This window comes from Phaseolus vulgaris, chromosome 3 (assembly GCF_000499845.2).
Source record: "Phaseolus vulgaris cultivar G19833 chromosome 3, P. vulgaris v2.0, whole genome shotgun sequence".
Lineage (NCBI taxonomy): Eukaryota > Viridiplantae > Streptophyta > Magnoliopsida > Fabales > Fabaceae > Phaseolus > Phaseolus vulgaris.
This window is the reverse complement of record NC_023757.2, coordinates 37,048,507-37,071,246: the sequence shown is the minus strand read 5'-3', so window position 1 is coordinate 37,071,246 and position 22,740 is coordinate 37,048,507. Positions and strand designations below refer to the sequence as shown.

General features: G+C 31.0%; 3 protein-coding genes and 1 non-coding gene across 5 annotated transcripts; 1 reads left to right on the top strand and 3 right to left on the bottom strand.

Annotated features, from left to right (window-relative positions):
- The first annotated feature begins 1,564 nt into the window (after positions 1 to 1,564).
- Positions 1,565 to 3,280, top strand: LOC137807433 (F-box protein SKIP1). Its single transcript, XM_068608078.1, has 2 exons — positions 1,565 to 2,031; positions 2,454 to 3,280. Exons 1-2 carry the CDS (start codon positions 1,685 to 1,687, stop codon positions 3,025 to 3,027), a joined length of 921 nt encoding a protein of 306 aa, XP_068464179.1. The 5' UTR covers positions 1,565 to 1,684; the 3' UTR covers positions 3,028 to 3,280.
- A 5,608-nt stretch (positions 3,281 to 8,888) lies between these two features.
- On the bottom strand, positions 8,889 to 13,961 carry LOC137807431 (protein MULTIPOLAR SPINDLE 1). 2 transcript variants are annotated; one of them, XR_011080518.1, is made up of 11 exons: positions 13,917 to 13,961; positions 12,077 to 12,237; positions 11,943 to 12,000; positions 11,723 to 11,869; positions 11,567 to 11,641; positions 11,279 to 11,358; positions 10,860 to 10,914; positions 10,229 to 10,342; positions 9,839 to 10,031; positions 9,553 to 9,702; positions 8,889 to 9,419 (listed from the first exon to the last, which is right to left on the bottom strand). XR_011080518.1 is itself a non-coding variant. In XM_068608077.1 (11 exons), the coding sequence occupies exons 2-11, from the start codon at positions 12,227 to 12,229 to the stop codon at positions 9,235 to 9,237; spliced, it is 1,131 nt and encodes a 376-aa protein (XP_068464178.1). In that variant the 5' UTR covers positions 12,230 to 12,237; positions 13,917 to 13,961; the 3' UTR covers positions 8,889 to 9,234. The 2 variants fall into 2 exon arrangements, 1 of the variants encoding a protein (XP_068464178.1); XM_068608077.1 differs by having other exon boundaries at positions 9,632 to 9,702.
- A 3-nt stretch (positions 13,962 to 13,964) lies between these two features.
- Positions 13,965 to 19,910, bottom strand: LOC137807430 (eukaryotic translation initiation factor). The gene is made up of 9 exons (XM_068608076.1): positions 19,274 to 19,910; positions 18,281 to 18,352; positions 17,744 to 17,839; positions 17,227 to 17,421; positions 16,900 to 16,997; positions 16,252 to 16,339; positions 15,828 to 16,178; positions 15,486 to 15,731; positions 13,965 to 15,388 (listed from the first exon to the last, which is right to left on the bottom strand). The coding sequence occupies exons 1-9, from the start codon at positions 19,454 to 19,456 to the stop codon at positions 14,345 to 14,347; spliced, it is 2,373 nt and encodes a 790-aa protein (XP_068464177.1). The 5' UTR covers positions 19,457 to 19,910; the 3' UTR covers positions 13,965 to 14,344.
- On the bottom strand, positions 18,572 to 18,675 carry LOC137808902 (small nucleolar RNA snoR103). The gene has a single exon (XR_011080774.1). It is a non-coding gene; the product is annotated as a small nucleolar RNA snoR103 (small nucleolar RNA).
- Positions 19,911 to 22,740: the final 2,830 nt, after the last annotated feature.

The window sequence follows — 22,740 nt, the reverse complement described above, 5'->3', positions numbered from 1 at the left end:
AATAACAAATCATATTTATAATAATCTCGAAAAAAATGTGATTTTTGAATATCAAGAAAGTTATCCTTTTATCTAAGATGGTTAATATTATTAGAATTTGTATTGTTGATTGTAAACTGTTAAAAGTTAGTCTTCAACTTGCATATAATTATGTTCATATTTTTTCATCATCACATTATACCAATTCACATAACTATAATTGCTTACTCAGTTATACATACTGGAGTTATTGTAAGAAAATATATTTGAACTCTTATAATCACATTATAGCAATTCAGATAATCATAATTGCTTACTCAATTATAATTATAAAAGATACATTTATAATAACTTTTATTTTATTTTTTTATATTGAAAGTTAGTTTATTATGTTGGGAATCTCTTCTTAATTGATGGAAGAATATGATGAATAAATTTTGGTAAATGATGTGATGGTGATTCCAAAGTTTTGTAATTATAGTTTTAAGTGTTGAAAACTATGAAATTTAATCAAGAAAGTTAAAAAAAATCAAATATCTTGAAAATAATAAACATTAAGTGAAAAGACTAACGTGAGAAAATTTATATCTAGTATGAGACTATAAATAGAAAGACATTCTAGTCTAGTTTAATTGGGTGTGATTAAATTTTATTTACACACATTTTAAAAAATAATAATAATTTCTAAATATATTATTAGTTTAAATTCATTATAAACTTGAAATTCCAATAAAAAAAGTTAATTCTTTAATCATTACAAGATAAGATTCAAATAGAAAAATTTAATTGAATACTTTAAACTTTTTTTTTGTCATAAACACTACAATTGTAATTTATTATGTATGTAAAGGTAATAAATATATATATATATATATATATCAGATAAAAAGAGTAAAGAAAATTAAGATAATATAAACCTACCTTCTCTTACAAAAAAAAATAAAAAATAAAAGGTACTAGTAAAATCCTACCTTAGATACAAAATAGTTAAACTAAATTTCGATAAGTATGTTAAGAATAAAGCAAGAATTAAATATAAGAACCTAAAATTTAACATTTCAAAAAATTACTATTTGTAATGAAGTTAAGTTCTTTTATAATAATCTGCTAGCGATTATATTAGAAACATGAGTTATCCTTTCAAATATTAATTTATTTATATTTGCGACTGAGCAAAAAATAGTATTATTTTTAGGAATTATTATTAATGCATATATATTTTCTGTTTTATTTTTTCATCTACTTTTCTCTTCCAATATTTTTATTCAAGTTATATTTTAACAATTTATATTTGAACATACTTTTAATCCCTTAAATATTATTGTATTTTATTTTTTCCTTTTTTTTTTACTTTTGATCCCTGTTAAATTTCCTTTGTTATTTTTTTTCTTGTTATTATGTTTTAATCTCTATAAAATATTTTTTTAGTGCGTATAATATTTTTTAAAATTTTGTATTGGTCCCTTTAAAAAAACACTCAATAAGGACCAAAAAAGCAATCTGCATATTACAAGGACAAACACAAAAGAATAATATGAAGAAATTAAATAATATAACAAGAATTAAACAAAAAGAAATATAGAGAATTTAAAAAATATACGTAGACATATTTCAGAAAGAAGAAAAAGGGTATGAAATGGAAACAGCGTGTAATATAATAAACACAGAATTGAAATGTTGAGTGAAATCTGATTCCAAAGGAAGAATGAAAGCAGAAACTGAGCCAAAGGAATTCGAGTCAGATTGGGGCGAGTTGACTCGCGAGTTACTCATCAACATCCTCTCTCGACTCAGCGTTGAGGATCGATGGCGCGGCGCCATGTTGGTCTGCAAGTCATGGTTCAGCGCCTTCAAGGAACCCTCTCTTCACTCCGTTTTCGACCTCGATCCCCAATTCGACTCGCCCCTCGAGTCAACTCGCTGGTGGACCTCCGAGTTCGAGGCCAAGATCGATTCCATGCTTCAATCTGTCGTCCAATGGACCCAATCCTCTCTCACACAGTTACGCATTCGCCACTGTTCCGATCGATCTCTCGCCCTCGTCGCCCTAAGGTTCCAACTTTCTCCCAAATTCCCATACCCATTTGTTTGAGTGTTTGAATGAAAAGTGATTAATGTTTTCTTTGTAAAAGCGACTTAGGATAATTAGGATCCAGAAGATCATTTGATTTTAAATCAACTAAAATCCAGAATCAACTATTCAATGTTAACTAATCATGTTACCTACATCTAAAATCGTATTAGCTGGTATTTTCACGTGATTTTGGATCATTTAACGTGAATCAAACATGTCATAATTAGTTATGGTTGCATTTAAGATTTCGATATCATATATGCTATGTTTTTTCTTTTAAATTAGGGCTTTGATTATGAAATTCTAATATTTTAATTTGTGTGTTTATATGTTCCTTCTATTGTGAATACAACGTTACGTTGGAGAATTTAACACTTTTTAAAATATATTTGCATTTCAGATGCCCGAATATTGAGGTGTTGTCTATCAGAAGCTGTCCTCGTGTTACTGATGATTCTATGTCTAAGATAGCTTTGAGTTGTAAGAAGCTTAGAGAATTGGATATCAGCTATTGTTATGAGATAACCCATGAGTCATTGGTGCTGATTGGAAGAAACTGTTCCAACCTTAAGGTTCTGAAAAGAAATCTCATGAATTGGCTTGATCCTTCCCAACACCAAGGCATTGTTCCTAATGAGTATCTAAATGCTTGCCCACAAGATGGAGACGATGAGGCTGTTGCAATTGCTAATTCCATGCCTGGTCTTGAGCATCTTGAGATTAGGTTCTCCAAATTATCAGCCAAGGGTCTCAATTCCATTTCCCAGGGATGTCCTAGCCTTGAGTTCCTGGATGTGTCTGGGTGTGCTAACTTAACTAGTCGAGACATTGCAAATGCTTCTTCTAGTTTGGTGCACTTGAAGGAAATTAAGAAGCCAAATTTCTATATCCCCAGGTCTGTCTTCCACACTGAAAGGTATGGACATTGGAGTTTATATGATGAGAGGTTTCAAACAGATATTTTTCGAATCTGATCTGTGAGGGGAAGATTGATCCAAGATATAAACACTCTGAATTCATCACTTCACCTTCTTTCTGCTGCTTTGTGGAGATCTTAGTTGAGTCTCTATGGTCATTGTCAATTTGTCACAGTCAAGTATATATTGTAGAAATTATAATCTATGTAATTATATGTTGTTTGCCTTCCATGTATTTAGAATTATTTGACTATATGTGTTGCCTTGTGTCAGGTTCTCATAATAGATCTACCTGATAATATTCTAGTTTGATGCTGCTGCATTACTTCTTTTATGTTTCTCTTAACATTGTACGGTAAATTGTCTCTGAAATTGATGTTCTTAAATTAGAGTACCCTCAGCGTTGCCATTGATGTAATGTAATGATGTATGCTTATAGGACATTTATCTACAGCTAGAATTTGAATAGGTAATCATTGAGTGGATAATTGCCTTGTTATTGAAGCTAGTATCATTAGGGTAAGTTTTGATTCTGATGTTTGAGATGAGTTCACTCTTTTTATTCAGAATGCTATCCCACTGTGTAAGATTTCGTTTTCGATGAAGAAATGTCTCTAGACATTCAAATTTTAATTCAACCATGGAAAACTTACAAAGATGATCCAAGAAAATTATGTAGAAGATGATCCGTAGTACAAAATCGCGATTTGGTTTTACAAATTAACTAATAAGATGAATTCAATTTATTTTTTTTTGTAGTTTTTTCCAGACTTCAAAGATAATTTTTTATTGTTTTCCATAAACTTTTATAGAAACGTTTATCCAAACATATCAACATTGTATTAAAGCTAAGAGCAGGACTACTTGTTTGTATAATAACTAGTATTCTAGAACGATGTCGAGGAATATTTTTTACTTTATTTTGTAAAATATTGAAAAAAGTATTGTGATATAAGATAAAATATTTTTAACTGCCTTAAATAGCACACAATAAAGTAAATATTGATATAAAATTATGTCTGCTTCGAATTTAGATAATAAAGATTTAGGTTCAAATCAATAAAATTTTATTGAGTAAATGCTTTGTTTAGGAAATTTTTTCGATTATATTTTAAATGAAATCTACATGTTTTTAAACATAAAATGTGATACATTGAAAATTAAGAAAATTCAATTAGAGTTAAAAATAAAATTAAGTAAAAATATTAATGGTGGATTTGTAAGATCCTTTCTCCATCCTATTCATTTCTCATTTTTTTTCTTTCCAAAAAGAATTTCTCTCTAGTCTCTCAAATTTCTTTCCTCCAAAACTCAATTCTTTAGGAATCTGATCACACTTCGTAGTAGCTTATGAGTTAAGAATAATTTTCAATTGATTAAATTAAGTTTTTCTTTACTTTAAAGATTTTTTTATTCTATTTCTTTCTTTCCTCGTGAATTTGTCATCAATCTTGTTAGGATTAATTGAAAAAGATGATTATCTCAACTTGGTTAAGCTCGTATTGAACTTTGACTATATCTAAATAATTTGTTCTAGGTCTCTAGGTATTGAATAATTATCCTGTTAAGGCTAGAACTTTCTTTAGAAGTAAAGAATTACACGTAAAGAAAACTATTTATATTTTTTTATAGAACCTTAGGATAGATGATCTCTATGTGAAGGTGACATGGTTTTATATCTTAAGTTTTATAGATGGTTTTATATTGTCTAGATATATTTTAAATGTTTGAGTTTGAGATGAATATTAATTAAGATAAGATTTGTATAGTTTGTGTTCTTGTCGGTTGACTTCTTCGTCGAATGACCTTGGCTTCCAACTCTAGCCTCGATCTGCCCCTGGAACACGGCTCCGTTGAAACAGAGGGTTCTTATCTGTTGATTGCACTCCGACGATCAAGTTAGTAAAGGACTAAAAATAAAGAAGTATTCAGTTTCAGTCGTACCTGGGGTCTCAAGCCCCTTTTATAGCTTACCTCTTGTAACCATTTTCTATCACGAGAATCTAATCTCAACTGAAAGCATACTTAATAGGAGAAACACATTTTGTTCAGGGGTGCCTTCTCTCGAGGTGCTACAATTGAAAAGAATCTTATCTCCAAGGAGTGCATAAAATAATAACAGAACAACCACCAGGGCACCAACTCATGCGCCAACATCAGGGGTACTTACGTGGACACCCTACTCATGGTGCTACGTTATCTTTCATTATACATGCAACCTAACCACTACGTGTCCTAAAACACACGAGCTTAGGTCTAAAAGAAAACATTTACTTGACCTAGACCCCATACGCACTAAGCGCATCCCTAGGTCCACAAATATCCTTTATTAATTGTCTTGCATTTACGTACAAGAGGTTACCTTAGTTATACCAAAATAGATTTACTGTCCAAACTGGACCCAAGCACATGGCTCATTACACTGGCCCAACAACGGAGCTGTCCTACTTGTGCCACGCACCGAGATCCGGTCACCGAATACTGAGCCCCGAGCGCCCTGGTCCAATACACAAGCCTCCAGACTCGAGCTGAGCTTGCTTAAACAAAGAGACTATTTGTGTGCTATGGTGGCTTACATGTCATCTCACAATGGGCAGGTGTGGCACAGCACACGAAGCGTTTTTTAGGTGACATTTCACCATACTCAATCGTAGGCGCACACGTGACACTCTTATCAACGGTGAAAAAGCGTTGTCGCTTTCTATTCCCATATTCGTTTAAGTTAACGTTCGAAATGAAACCATAAATGGAGAATGCTTTCAACTATAATCCAAAAAATTTACTAATATTACAAAATAAAAGAAATCAATAAAATAATTTAATATTTTAAAAAGTATGAGATCCGCATAAATTTATAAATACATAAAGAAAGAGTTAGAAAATGGTCTAAGGAACTAAAAGCAAGCCGAAAAGTAGGCGAGTGGTGGAATGAATAGAGATGAAGGTTTGAATGAATTGGAGTTTGAAAAGTAGGCGAGTGCTGGCTTTAGCTTGATTGGTCTGCTCGATGTTCCCTTTGCTTCACGAAAAACCATTGTTTGTTGGGCATCATGCAATTCTTCAAATTCTCTTTCAATGCAAGGTTTGCTTGATTCATTTCTCATCTTCTGCATTGCTGCATGCACGTAAGAGACAAATGGATTATCATTCAAATATACAATTTCAAAGGAAATAAGATAAAAAAGAAAGAAGAAAATAAAAAACTGAAAAATATCAAAGTTGATTACGACTAGAGTCCGTGTCATGATATGCAGTATCTTCCGTGCGTGTGTTTCCGTAAGCCAAATAGGCGAACAAAAAGAAGTACACAACTAGTGTTTTGTTCATGTCTAACATGATACCATAAAGTGAAGTTGTATGTGGCTACTAATAACCAAGTTCCTTATTTATAATCAATTTCTAGGTTCTTTTTGTTCCAAGTGCAATTTTAAAAGCAATTTCTTGAAATAGGAAAAATCTTTTTTTTCCCAAAAATAGGTAAATTGAATATATAATTTTTTCAAATAAAAATCACCAAATATATTTTAAAAAATCTTATATTTCATATACAATTTTAATGTAGAACTATATATGAAATATATGTTTTCAATTTTAAAATAATAATATGTAAAATAAAATAAAAAAAATAACAACTTTAATTTTTTTATATATAATTAAAGAAAAATAGGTTTTAGTTTTTCGAAGACAACAAAAAGAGTTATTTCTCCGGTTAAATTTTTTAATTTATTTTTAATATTTTAAATTTAGAGTTTTACCAACTTAATATTATAGATTAAATTTACTTTAATTATTTTTTAAAATTAATTTACTTATATTATTAAATTATTACATTATTACTTTGATTAATAATTTAAAATAATTTTAATGTATTAAAATTAAAAATTTATATTTATTTTTAATTTAAATATAATAAAAAATTATGTTTTAAAAATTCAGTCATTCTTTAATTATATAATATAAATATATTTTATAAATACTTATTTAGTTAAAAAAAATGTTTTATAAAACTTACTTTTCTTTAATTATTAAATCCAGTAAACTTAAATACATTATTTTCTATTTTTTTAATTTTTTGTTTTATTTTTTACACATTATTATTTTTTAAAATTAAGAACGTATATTTCATAAGCGAATGGATTTTCTTAAATCCAGTAACTTAAATATATGATTTTCTTTTTAAATCATAAATGGATTTGACGAATTTTGTTTGAATAAATTGTGTACGATTTAATCATTTAAAAAAACATTTCAGAAAACTACTTTTAAAATTTAACTATTGAGCCAATTTCGAGTCTATATAAATACTTTTTACTGGCAGGTTTGTTTCAATCATTTTGAAAATGAAGGAGAGAATGAGAAAGAGGGTGAGAACTTTTTTTTGTTCTTTACCCAAGTGAACAATTAATCTCGTTGTTGCAAAAGAGACAATGCTAATTTTGCAAAACAAAATGTAGCACGGTAGAAAGAATAGCAAGATATATTATAAGAAGTGAACTTAATTTAATTTTATAAAATTTATTTATGAAATGAGATTTCCACGTTATAATAAAATATCATAATCTCTATAGTCATGAAATATCTATAGTCATGAAGTATTTTTTTATGAAAACCTATTGATGGTTATGATAGGTAATAAAGTCTGTCGTGAACATCATGAGTTAGTATACCGTGTGGGTTTGTATTTTTTACTATTAACTGTTCACACATACGTAGAACAACGGAAAAATGCAAAATACAAAATTGAAAATACGGAAAATGAAGGGAATTTTGGATGATGAACTCTTCGTAAATGAGAAAATTTTGCAATAAAAGTATATATTATCAGCTTTTAGGTAAATAATAATAAAATATTTATGTTAAAATCAATTATGTTAATAAATATTTTATTATTGTTTACGTTTTAATTATAAATATCAGTAATCCTTTTAACAATTATATTATTGATATATATATACACACACATATATATATATATATTATAATAAGATAAATAATTAAAATAAAAAATAAATAAATAGTAAATAAAATAATTAAATTTTTAATATTGCAAATTAATTTGTGTTAATATATTTTTATTTTGAAATATAACTTTTTATTTATTAAATTTTATAGTATTTTATTTTAATTTAAAAATAATTTTAACTCTAATTTATATTTTTTGAAGTGTCTTTTATATCAAATTACTTTTTAAATATATACTAAAAAATATTCTAATTACGTCAATTAAATTAATGACAATTTTTTCTCTTATTATTTTTTTTTCACTTTCTTTTTTTCAATTTTTCTTTTGCTTTATTTTCTACCCTGCTATGATTCACACAAAATATTAGCTTACAAACTAACACTGATTCGGATTTTCTTGAATTTAGTGAGTCACACTAACATCAAATTGTGTTGCTAAAGTAAATTTGTTAACTTTCAATTATTTTAAAAAATATATCCGAAATTTTTAATAAGTATTAATGTAAAAACCTTTATGTCAGGAAAATTAAATTCCAATACTAGTTTGTAAATTTGATGATAATTTTAATTTTGATTATTAGCATATTATTAAAATTAAATCTCTTATTCCAAATCTTGTTTAATTCTTAAACACAGTAGACATATTGCCTGTGAAATTAGTTTATACAAATTAATCAATGAAATATATAAATATTTAAATAAAAATAAAACAAAAAATTGAGTCAGAGGCATGCACATGTTAAATCAGTAATTAATAAGGAAAATTGAGATGGGCAAATTCTTTCTCTCCATTGTAGGACAAGTTAATGTTTGAATACTCGATCCTTAAAAAAATTCAACTCAAAAAGTAAGATTAAATATATGCTAAAATTTTAATTTAGTGTAATTAAAAAAAGTAACTTTTTTTACTCAATCCATAAATTGGTACTAGAAAATCATGTTGAAGTATGTTATTCAGGTGAAGGGATTTAAATTTTATAATTTTCTTGGTTTTATGTATTACCTTTTTAACTCGATTATCTTATCGATAGTATTTTTCTCGTTGGTCAATCCAAACAAAACCAACCATTGTCTGATAATTTAGAGGAACAGAGTACAGATTATAATCCAAACATGACACTGATGCATTGACAGTTACCTGATAAAAAAGCCGAGAAGAGCTAATACTCCTCACCATGTACACGAGCAGGACCCTTTCGGCAGCGCCCGTGAGCAGATTCTCGCCACAATTTCAATTAACAGCATCGTATTCGCTTTTTCATTCCCATCCATAATATTTTTTTCCAATACTCTCAATCATGTTTAACGAAGGAGGCAATTAATTATATCCGGTTTAAGCTTCAGAAACGATGAGACACCACCAAGTTGTTTTGCCAATTCACCTGCGACTCGGTCCATATAGAGCGCATATAGTCCGTTTCGGCTTTCTAGAAGTTCTAATGCTTTTCTTGCCTGCACAATTGATGTCACCCAATCTTCAAGAAGCACTGAAAAGTCATTGTTACCATAAGTTACCGCTCAGTTTAAATTTTTAAACTTGGTTCATCTTGATTACAGTCAGTTAGCAATAATATACAGTAAAAACGTAATAGTTGAGAAAAATGCTAAATGTTGGCTCACTTGTATTTGTTTTGGGTCAGAGAAATCAAGATTCTATGTCAACTAATTAGTTAAGTTCAGTATAAAGCATGAAGCATACTGTTGTCAAAATCTTCAGCTTTTGACCACTCTAATAAGTAGTCGGCAACCAAAAACTCGATAAGCTGGATCCTGACAATCACATAAAAAATAGATAAATTGTTATGTCTTCAAAAACATCATTCCTTTCCACGAAACCTGTATTTAGCCATTCGATATGATTTATGAATCTGGATATTATACTATTGCTCTTTTGCAAAGAACTTACATTATGAACATACATTCATGCATTTCAGGAAAGCCATCATCAAAAGGATCAGAGAAAAGCAAACGTTCTGCTAGAACCGAAAGTCTTTGACACACTGAAAGTATTGCCCGCTGGCCAATATAAGGCTCGCTTCCAAGTTTGCGGATCAAATGCTGAACACAAAATTGAGCATTGGTGCCCGTGTGTTGAGACCCTAGAAGATAAACGGCAAAAAAAGAGACAGTAAGTCAATGTTAGAATGATCAAGAAATAAACGGTCATAAAATGGCGAGGGCGTGAAGCTATAGCATAAAGGTCACAATGGCAACAATTTTATACAAGTTTACCGTCTTACACATTGAACTTAAAAAGTAATCTACGATTATTGACATGATCTCAAACTATGCATACCATTTTCTGACAAGGACGTGCACATCTGCCTACTCAAACGTGTAACTAGGCTGTTGACAACTCCTTCAACAAATTCATGGTTCCTTCCCATAGATAAAAGATTCTTCAACGCAACTTCAAAACAGACATACAAATATAATCTTCAGAGCACATAACAAATAAATGTGATCGTGGGCTACATGTATAATGGTGATCCATAACGAAACCCTACAAATCAAAGTTAAACTTAGTATAGCTCAAAAACTAAATTTTGATGTTAATCGCTCATAACTCAAATTACAACTTCATGTGAGAACGGGACTGGAAATAGGGGCCAGAACTAAGTTACTTTACAGTTCATCATTGAGTGGGAGACTGATCATGGTCTTGCATGTTTACAACATAAATTACTATGAAGTGCAGTTAATTAGAATGATAGCGAACGCCCAAAGTTTTGGGTTCACAATATTCATTTATTGAATTGAAACCAAAAGAAGTGGAAAAGTCAATAGTCACAAAAGCAGCATACCGCATATAAACTCTACAGCTTGATGCACTGGGTCCTCAAATAAATAGACATAGTATTTTCAATTACATAATTAGATAAATAAAGGTAGGAAAAGCTTTTCCATTAGTGAAACGAGAAGAGTACCTAATATAAAATCCACAGCTTGATGTGCTAGATTTGAAAACTTGGAATCATCCACCTGCAAAATAAATTGAATACACCACATGACCAAAAAAATACATCAATAAAGCATGTTAAAAAAATTAATGGTTATGTAACTATGTTCTATTCAATATCACTAGTATCTATGAACTCTGCTGAAAAACACCTGATAGAGAAGGAAGAAAAGACTTAGATGGTGAATTGCTCATGAATTCATTGAGCAACAATATATAGAAAAAAAAACAAAGATAACTATACATAATAGCTGCAAAACAAGCTAATAGAAAAAATGCTAACCCCTTAAAGATAACCAAAAACCAACAAACTATATACTGCATTATTCAAATGTTGAATAGATCATTTTAGGAAAAAAAAATACTAAAACAGTGAAGCATCCTAACAGGTGATTGAGAGCTGCACAAGTCCACGAGAAAATCAACAGAGGCCCTAAGCTGTTCTGCTTCATCCTCCTTGATTAAACCTGAGGGTAAAGTTTCAAATTAGAAAACAAATTTAGTACAATTCTTTGCACTTAACATCAAAATTCCCAGATATTAGACACGTCATCTTGAACTATTTGTGAAAACACCGTTTTAATTACAAATTATGAAACACACAAATAATCCGCGTGATTCACCACAGAGTCTAACGCTCACTTGTTTACAACTATAAACGCTGTTAATATGTACCTAAAGAAAGCCGCTGCTGACTTGAAGAAGAAGGAGAAGAAGAACCTATTTTTCTCCTCCTTTCCTTAAATCGCACTGCAGAAGCCAATTTTCAACGTCAATGCAAAAAACGTAGTTATGTAATAAAGTAGATAATAATGACGACGATGATTATACCTTGTCTTAGAAATCTGCGTCGAAGGACATCGCTGAATCTAGTGTCACAACCAGTTCCGTGAACCGTAGGGTTTACTTCTCCGATTTTGTCGAAGAAATAGCACTTGCAAGCAGCACTCTCCGGGAATAGATCGCAGTGCGAAACATCTACATCCAGAAACTCAGAATTAATCCATTTCGCGTGAACGTGAGTTTATATGCGAGAGAAATGAGAACCAACCTTTAGCGTCCTTAAGATCTTCTCTGAGCCTCAGGACCTCTTGCTTTCTTTCCTTGGCCTGAGAATCCGAAGATGAAATAAAAGTGAATATTCGAAGGCGTTAGATTGGGATGAAAACGAAAGAAGTGTTTTACCTTTCGCTTCCAACGGAGAAGAGCATCAGATTGCGAAGGAGATAGCGCACTGGACTCGTTTGCATTTTTCAGAATCTTTGATCTGAGAAGCGAAATCGCCACCGCTAGCTTCAGCGATTCATCGCTCCCTCTTGCATCTTCCTTCTCTGCCATTTATTTCACTTCAGATGAACACCAACCCAAATCAAAAAAGGCGCCAAAGCGGTTGGACTTTTATATTAAAATAAATAAATCGATATTAAAAAAGTTTATATATCTGCACTCTAATAAAAAAAAATCAAAGACCTATTATATATTTACTTAAATGGTCATTTAAGCTTTTTATTTCATAAAGTTATCACTTAATTCATAACATTAACTTTAATTTTTCTGAATAAATTGTTATTTATACCATTTATAGAAGACATTATTTTTCTAACTACTTTTTTCGTAAATTCGTATTATTTTACTTTTTAATGAATGGAAAATTGGAATGACCAACTACATTATAATAATTGTGCCAAATTAAGGAGAAAAACATATTTAAGCTAATTTATTATTTATAAAGATAAACTGCGGATTGATTTATAATCTGATTATATTCGATTTTTTTATTACTGAAGGATTATATATATATGTTGCATTTTTTATGGGTAATATATATTAGATAAAATATTTAATTCATGGTTTTGTACAAATTTTGAGTAAAGGACTAAATCTTTTACTTTTCTCTATACATTACGATTAAAAATGTAAATTATTACTTAAATTCATGCTCGCTAAAAATGAAAATTATTAGTTAAAAATGTATTAAGAAATTTAGACTTAGACTCGTTATTTTTTATATTGTTTGTCTAATATATTTTTTATTAAAATTAATTCTTTAATATTAAAATAAAAATTGTATAATAAAAATAAATAATAAGAGATAAAAAAAACAAATTAAACCAATAAATGCATAAAAATTATAATATTAAGATAAAATTTAGATATTAACATATAAAAAGTATAATAATTTTATAATTTTCTAGATTAATAAATATGGATAATATGGTAAATAAAAATAACATATATGAATGTGATTTGAATTTTTGAATCAGTTATAAAAATTACATCCAAAATCGAAGTTAACCCGATAAAAATATCTTATGTGGACTATTGGCTTATTCAAGTTTTAACTATTTTCAGATCGATTTAATAGATGCATTGAATTGGGTCACTTTATGAACAATTTCATGTCTTCAAGATTGTTTTTCAAAAGCACAACATTTGAAGGGAATCCCGTGATGCCATTTTAGATTCGAAAGGATAATACTTTAATAGTGTTTCAAGTTTTAAACATTTTCAAAAATAATTTAGTACTGAATATAATTGATTTGAGATAACTAAACCTGTTTAATGTTCACATAGTAAATGTCAGGAAAAGTCAGTAAAACTCTGCATCCATCACAAAAACCATACAAGTCTCAAATATGTGCTAAGTAATAAAATAACCAAAATCTTGATCTTGCAGTAAAAATGTTAAGTTAATCCTAGTTAGATCTCTAAGTTGACAGACAAAAATACCCAAGTTATAAATCATTATCTTTAATTCTCTTTCCGATTAAATTTCAAACATCTGAAGATACTACAAATTATACCTTAAATGTTATAAACGCATTTTTCAAACAAACAAAAATTAAATATTAATCACTTGGCTTGAAATTTAATTTTAATAAAAAACCATTTTAAGATGAGATAGTTCAAAACATGGGATTTGGCATTTCGAAATTAAATTTAATAGTCCCCTCTGATACTGTTGGGACATCAAACGTTACGTTCCTCCAATTTAGAGTGTAGAGGAATGAAAGAAGTGAGATACCTGGACATGCACCCACACAAAGATGAATTCAAACCTTCAATAAATACATGCCACAGTAACGACAATGATATTTATGAACTGACCAGTTTAACAATTACTCTCTGTCAAGAAAATAAAGGGAAAAAATGAAACTAATGAAGTACAAAAACATTTGGACCCCCGGAAGGATGGGCCACTCTCTTGGCACATGATTAGCCAACTGGAAAACAAAATCCGTAGCTTTATGGTTTAACTTTTCCCTCAAAAAACACCTCTACGACATGAAAACAAAAAAAAAATTATACAACTCGAGAAAATACCTGATAACTGGAAGCTCCCACTTTTATAACATACTGTAATACAAAGTGCTTCTAAAAAGTGAGGGCGTAAAGGGAAGTTGATGTTCGTTCAGTTACAGAGATCAATATTCTCATGCAGACTTATCTGATTCAGTTGAACAGACTCTGACAGGCCTCAATATCAGATGCTTGCGATTCCAACACAGCTTGCCCAGATGCAGAGCTAATTACCTGCAATGCAGAGGAAAATATTGTTTTCTGGAACCGGTCATCCTCCACCTTCTTCAGGATTTCTCTTACCATCTTAAAATCCAAAGTCCCAGCCAAAACTAGTTTCCCTATTATCTCACCAAAATTATTTGGTGCTTTAGGTAAATCTATGCCGATATCATCCAGCAGAGAAGAAAATAACATGCACCCAGTCACTATGTCTCTGGCTGAAAGAATCTTTTTAACATACAGATACTCAATAAGACTGCCAACAGGTTCAACACATGGCGGACTTTTATCTAGTCCAAGGGAAATGGCTTCCTTCACAACCTCAGGGTGATAAGTTGGAGCTTTTAGTTCCTCCACACACTGCAATGCCTCATCCAAAAGCCGAACACTGAAATATTCCTCCAGAAGAGAACTAGTTTTGCGCTGAAGTTCCTCAACATTCAATTTTGGAGCTGGAGCTTGTGGCTTCTCAGAGGGTATGGCAGAAACAACTTTAACAGGTACAGGTGAAGGAATTTGAGGTGGGGGCTCGGCACTAACACCAATGTTTTGTGGACGAGCAGAAGGAGCACCACCACCCCCATGTACCAGGGCACTGCTTCTCCCACTTATAGTACCACCACTACCTTGAGGTAGTAACTTTGAATTAACAGTTGATGTCTTAGAAATGAAAGGAGACTGACCACGTCCTCCAGTTTGCATGCCTGACATGTCTCCTCTCGGCATTGATCTTGTCCTAGGCACCTCCCAGTTGTCATTATCAATTCCCGGCATCCCAGGCATCCTCCTCGTCCCCGGCATCCCAGGCATCATACCGCCGGTACCAGGTCGGGCAATTGCAAATCCTCCTGAATTGACGTTTCCTTGAACACCAGAAACTACACGGCTACTTCTCATGCTTGCAGTGGCACCTGGACGCAATCCAAGATTTTTTTCTGCCTCTGAATGAATTTCAGTGATGGTTTTGGCTTTCACCTATATTAGTAAACAAATAGTAATTATTAGATAAAAAAAAGCAGTGAATGTCTTCCAACATTTGAGCTGTAGCATATTTTCATTAGAGTTAATTTACCTCTTCACGTCTAGGAATCCAGTTATTAGAACGCAACTCTAGAACATCACGAACCATAAACCGCAGCCGTGGAACAAGTTGGGGATTGGTGCTCAATTCTTTCAAACGACTGAAGTACATATCATTTATACGCCGTGATTTCGGGCTTTCATCAAGCTGCTTACCAATAGTGTTGAAAAATTGACAAATGGCTTCAACATTTTCCTCTGCTGGACAGATCTTGCTGTCAGCAGGACCTAAAAGCTCCTGTATCAAGTATCAGTCAACCACAAAGGTAAGTGCAAACTCCCAAAACAACAATATATTATATAACAATCAAGTCTCAACAAGTCCAGATAGAACCTGAACAATGTGATGAACAATCTTTTCGGGAACCATTTTTTGCTTCAACAGCTCACCAATTAAACGAATGTTTCCAAGGGTTCGAATCTTGACAAGTCTGTCCTTATCCCTTCGCTCCATCTCCTGCTCAGGAGCAATCATCTGTCTCACTTCTTCCCTCAGGTTATCTGCACCTTCAAAAGCCTCCTGGCAGATATTCAAGAGTACTCTCTTAAAAGTGATTTCCTTCCCACCAGGCTCATCAGATGGGAATGGAGGCAGCTTTTCATTAAGATCAGAACACAGCTGGGCATACATTGGGCAAAATGTTGGTTCTAGCACTGCCTTATCAAATATCAGTGATATAACTCCCTGCATTTCCAACAAAATCAATTAAAAACAAGGATGTGATAGAAAAATACTTCAAACAGAAAATAAAATGAACCTTCAATATGTCGGCAGATGTAATGCCAGAATCAATCAACTGACCCTTCAAGAGATCAAATTTCTCAGGAGTCAACTTATTTAGTATTCTGCATGGAAATGGTTCACAACACTGAATATCAGTATCAGAAGACATGTAATTCTGAGGAATCTTACCAGTTACATGGGTGAAGAAGAAAATACAAAATGTTAAAAAAACTAACTTTCATTAGATACATAGAAAAAATATAAATAAATTAATCTAGTCAAAACTCACAATATTGACTTCAAATATTCAACTTATGTGATGTGAGTAAATATGTAAAGTGAGAAAGAGAGAATGCATCCACTCTTGATTTAAGGGAGGTAAGTTAAACGAGTTCTTCAACTCAAATCAAAGGAACCCTTACCTTATCTCATAATTTACTTATCAATTAAGGGGATCCAAGTCAGTTTTTCACATATAATTGTATTTTGTTGTCTTGACTAGTCAACATACTATTTTTAATACACTCTTTACTATTGAGAGAAATTCATGAGACCTCTAAGTGGGACCCATGTGAAATTCACCAAATAATAAAGGGTGAGTTGACATATTTGCTAGCATTTCTCATAATTCAAAAATCCCTATTTACCTATTAACCAGTACTAAAAAGTAGAAATACATTACCCTTTAACTGTCTTTAAGACACGATCCTTTTCAGAGAGAGTTCCCTTTCTAGCTGACCACGGCACCTCAGCCTTGACTAGTGTTGGAGTAGGTCCGCCCTGATTTAATAGAGATAGAAGAATTAAAAATAAGATAAAACAATTCAATCCACATTGTATATAGAGAGAACCATTCAATGCCGCCATACTAAAGGCTCAAAAAGCTTTTACTTTTCACTTTCTTGTTCAATGATAATGTAAGGTGTTTTAAACAACACTTGATCAAACTTAAATACAAAACATTAATGGTACAAGATATATATCATGCATCTCTGCCAATTATCAGTACCCCTTGGTTAGAAGATATCTGTGCCCTTGCAAACTGAGAATTCATTTGGTCTTGACGATTATTTCCAAACTCCTTATTCTCCTTGAGATTATCCCAAGACCTCTCATCTGCATTACCAAAAGGTTGGCCAGCAGATCGTCCACGCCAGTCACGATTATCTGGCTCAGAATATCGATTTTGAAATTGATTTGAGGGCTGCAGAAGATAATATATACTTCATTACACAATTTGAATAGTTGAACTTATAATTTTGATAATGTCACAAATTAAATTCATTAAAATGAAACACTTAATTGAGCTAATAAAAAATAATAAAAATAGCAGCATCACATACAGAATTAGACATTTAATTTTACCATTCACTGATCACTGATGAGTCTCTGTAAGATACAATTATAATCACTCCCAAAAATAAGATATTTTTAAACAAGTTTATCAATCAATTTACCAACAGAATGGAAGAGGAAAAGGGTCTTCTTAGTTAACAACATAAATAATAGACAGAAAACACACATACATTGCTTTCTGGGCGGGCCCAACTTTGATCTTCACCAAAAAGTTCAGCTTCAATATCTTGTTTGATCTTCAAAACATCATCAAGAATCTCAACTCCCTGAATATAAAAAGGTTCAACAATTAGACCAATGATGAATCATTAATCATACAAACTGGAGCACTAGGTTTCAAAAGAGACTGTCTGGAGAGAAGAGACAAGATATAAAAAAAACAAAAGATCATATGTTAAAACTTATCCAGAGACATAGGGAACAATGTAGGTTGTCTTTCAAGGAACAATAGAGTTCTGTAGAAAACAGGGCAGCATCTCTTTAAGTTTAAATACAAGTAAATTTATAACATAACACTAGACACAAGACAATCAATACACAAGGCTACTAAAGATGAATCCAATAGATCAGTAGACGTCGCAGAACGTTAATTAGCCACAATTTCCAAATTAAAAGGAAAATAATCACATGGAAGATGGAATAAACAAATATCCTGAGAAAAAGTATAATTAACCATTGCATTAGAGCAGCAATAACATATAAATTACCTCACTGAGTTGTAAAAGTTGTTCCCTGGTATATCGCACGCGCTCACGGCCCTCAAACCGTGAATCTCCAGCCTGAAAAGCTAGAAGCTTTTAGATACAAAAAAAAAAAACATGACACACACAATTTATCCATCATTCAAACAGCACAGGATGATTGTCAATGATAGATGCATTTATTGTAAAGATGTAGATGAATTACCCATTAAAAAAGGAAAAATGTAGAAGAATGACCCATTAACAAAAGTAGGAAAACACATAGAAATTGTCAAATCCTTCAGAATCATAAGATTTCAGTGTATGTGGGACCTTTATGGATAACATGAAATTTAGTCAATCCCACCTAAAGCCCACATATTGCTTTTTGTCCATATTTACAGCAGGTACACGTACTTAGTGCCCAGCCAAGAATTAGGACATTCAAATTCAGTTTGCCCCTTGTCTAATGAGCATAAAAAAACCGATTTTAGGTTTCAATTAGTAGATTTTTTTAATTTTTCCCAAGGATTTTCTTTATGCTTCAGCACCCACACAGCCATGGACAAATTAATTTGAGTACTTAATTTCAAAACAACCACCATCAAATCCATCTACATTCAAATCTTCATATAGGACAAAACAAGCAAAAACCTAGAAAAGTAAGTGTCAATGACTGTTTCCAAATTCAAAGTTCAGCCAAATAATTCATCTCAAAATTTAAACTTTATAAATGGAAAAAAAAAAAAACTCATATATTGAGCCTTGACATTATTCATCAAGCTGATACGAGATCCAAAAATACCCACCAAAAAACATTTAAGAAACACACACCCAGCTATTACAAATAAACAAAAAAACATCAATATAAAACATAAAAATGAACAGAATCATTCATCAGCATGACCATGAGATTATATCAATAGAAAGCAACAAATACAGAGAGAAAAAGCAAGTTGTGGTGAGAAAAAAGTAAATTGAAGAGGCAAAAAGGCAGATCCAGGGAAAGGGGATTGATACCTTGATAGAGAAAGGAGAGGGAGCCCCGCCATGGGGACGCAGGAGAGGAAGATCAGAAGAAAAAGAGCCAAAAGCAGGGGAAGCAGAAGACGAGGTGGAGGAGTCGAATCGAGGGCCGAGGGGTCTGCTGCCTTTTCCACCGCCGGGCCTCAAACTCAACACCGTCTGATCACTCTGCTGCATGCCTCGCGATGCAATCTTGGCCGTCCGATTCGACACAGCGGTAATGGATTCAGCGACGCCGAACCACAGCGAATAGGAGAAGAGAAGGGTAAAAGGAGAAAAGGGAGAAAAGGAGAAGGGATAAATAGATGGTAGATTGAAAGGATTGGATTGGGGGTGCGCTAGGTATTAGATATTTCTCTCTCTTCTGCGGAGTGAGAAGAGAAGAGAGAACTGCGTGCGTGAGTGAGAACGGAGGGGTCAAAAAAAACCCTTCTTAGAGTTGTGTTCAGCCTTGCGTACGTATCTATACGTATTTCCAATCGCCCCCCACTTTTTCTTTAAATTCTTTCTTCCCAAAATTAGGTTTACCAAATCACACCCCTGCAATAACCCTAAATTTCACAATTGCTCTCTTCTTATTATAGAAGACCTAATTTCTATTTACTGTGCTCAAATCAAAACACCCAATCATGTTTCACATATACTGGTTTTTTCCCAAAATACACATTCATTTACACACATCCTAATGTATGTGGGCCTGGTGGTAGGTTACGGCCCACCTTCTAGATATAATGGAAATAAGATTGATTTTTTTTTTTTACTTACAGGTTTGTTTTCTACATCTGTAACTTCAAAAAAAAATAGTAACTCAATCAAATATTTCAGATTTAAATTCTTTTCAAACAATAAATCATTAAATTGTATAACTCTGTCAGTTATTTATCATTTATAAATATATAAATATATATATATATATATATATATTTGGTTGCTTATTGACTGCACTTCATTTTAAAATAATAGTTATTCTAAACAAATATGATAGGATAAAAGAAATATGAAAATATTATATACTAATCCAGTTTCCCTTTTAAAATAAAATATATACAACACTAATAGATGGGAATAATAAATTTATATACATGTTGTTTTACTATTATCTGTTCAATTCAAAAAAAAAACTTACAGGTTAGTAAAATTATATTTTTTAAGTTTGGTAAAACTATGAATTTAAAGATTGTTTGTTTGTGATGGTAGTTAAGAGTTTAGATTTAAGGTAGAGATTTGTGCTTTAGTTTAATTTTAAAAACAAAATATATATTTAATTTTTTTTAAAATATAATTAAGATTTTTTTTTTAATTTGTCTATATTTGGCATGTCTGTACTTGATTGTGAATAAAACAAATAAGAAAACTTTTATAATCACCCTTTTTCACTTATTTTTATTTTAAGATTTATACTTTGTTATAATAATTGGGAAAATTATTTGTTTAATCACATTTGTCATTCATATTATAATAATATAATCCTAAAACATTTTTCATAATATATATATATATATATAATAAATACAAAAATAGTTGGAAGTAAAAGTATTTGTTTAGTGTTATATAATATATTATCAACAAAAGGATAATGGATTATGCTCCCAAAAAACAACATATAATCGATTTTGTATTCAACCTAATCGATTATCAACTATTTTGAATCACATGATCGATTAAGTGTTGTGTTCTTTTTCATTAGTAATCGATTAGGCATTGTAGAAAACTCACTCAATTGCTAACCTGATATCGAAGATGCAATCACAAACTCATTGTCTTTGCACTTTACTAACTCATGAAGCTCGCCAAGGCCACTCAAGCAATGCAGAAGTCTGTTTGAATGAAATGTTTGTTTCAAATGCATTGTGTGTTTCCCATAACCATGCTTTATATAACTCGTGAATGAACAACATTATTTATGAGCTAACAACTCTGAGACAGTGCATTCATTACGTTCATGGTGGTCAAAGAGATTCCACATACCAAAGTCAGGAATCTCTAAAATGGAAGAGGTGTCATGCATGACACTAGTGCACTGTAAAATCAATTCATTCAAACAAATGTGAAAAAAAAAGATAACACAATAGTATTTCACGTACTATGACGTGACTTTCTCTTCCCTCATAGATTAACTTGGTTAAACTTAAGAGTGTTTGAACAACTATAAGATTAAATTTAGAATTATGTAAACAATTTAACTTAAAAGTTGTTGAGTTTATTGTTGAGTTTTAATTTGCAGTGAAATTGATGAATATGAGATTAACAACATTCATATTAGAGATGAATAAATAAATTAACAGTATTCATTTTATTTTATCTTTCGTTAAAGATATTTTTTATTTTTTTTACATACATTAGAAAAATAATTTAATTAATCTAAGTATTTATTTAGAGTAATATTGGAATGTAATAAAATCGGAATGTTTGATCAATCAAATTATTATTTAGTGGTTTAAAATTATTTTAAGAATTTTATAAAATAAATGATCTTTCCATTTCAGTAATTCACATGTTTTAAACACTTTTGATTTACTTCATATAAATATTCGGAATACCTCTAGGTATGATCATAAATTATTCTTTACTATTCTTGATGATCACAAACGTTATTAAGTGTAATTTTTTAACGAATAAGAAATTTGAAACTCAAAACATCATAACAAAAATGGAATTGTTGAAAGAAAACATTAACATCTTCTTAATATTACTCCATTATTTCAATCTCACTTGCTTCTGAATTTTTAGTGTTATGCCTTACATGCTACTTTGCTTATAAATTGCATTCTTACACCCTTGCTTAATAATATCTTACCGTAAGAAAAACTATATAGAAAATCTTATGATGTTTTTGTTTTCAACAAATCTGGACGCCTATGTTATGCTAGCATCATCCCTCTAAATATGAAGAAGATAGACAATAGAGTTTATCTTGGAATATTTTTTGATTTCATATCTAATATTAATGGACATATATGTTTCTTAGTCTTAAAATTCATAAGATAGATATTTCTAAATGTATCATCTTTCATAAAACTTTTATCCTTATCACTCAAACTATGACACCAATTTACATAATAATGACATTTCTTTACCTATCCCTAGTAATATTGATTGTTGCCTTGATGACATTGGTGCAAATAATTAAATTGTTGGCTTTAGATAACAACAATGATCATCATTCATTGCATACTGATATTGACATTGATATCACTCTACGTCATTCTACTTATATTCGAAAATTGCCTACCTACCTATTTTAAGGATTTTCAAACCAACCAACGTGCATTCTTCCACATCTACTATTGTTACTGGTAACAAGTATCCTATACAATCTTTTATATCTTATGAGTCAGTACATTTTGAAATATTGTTTTAATCCAATATTGAGCCTAAGAATTGTGAACAAGTGTTGATTAAATTCGACAAGTGTATCGAGTCAAAAGTAATAGTTTGTCTCAAAAGATATCAAACCCACA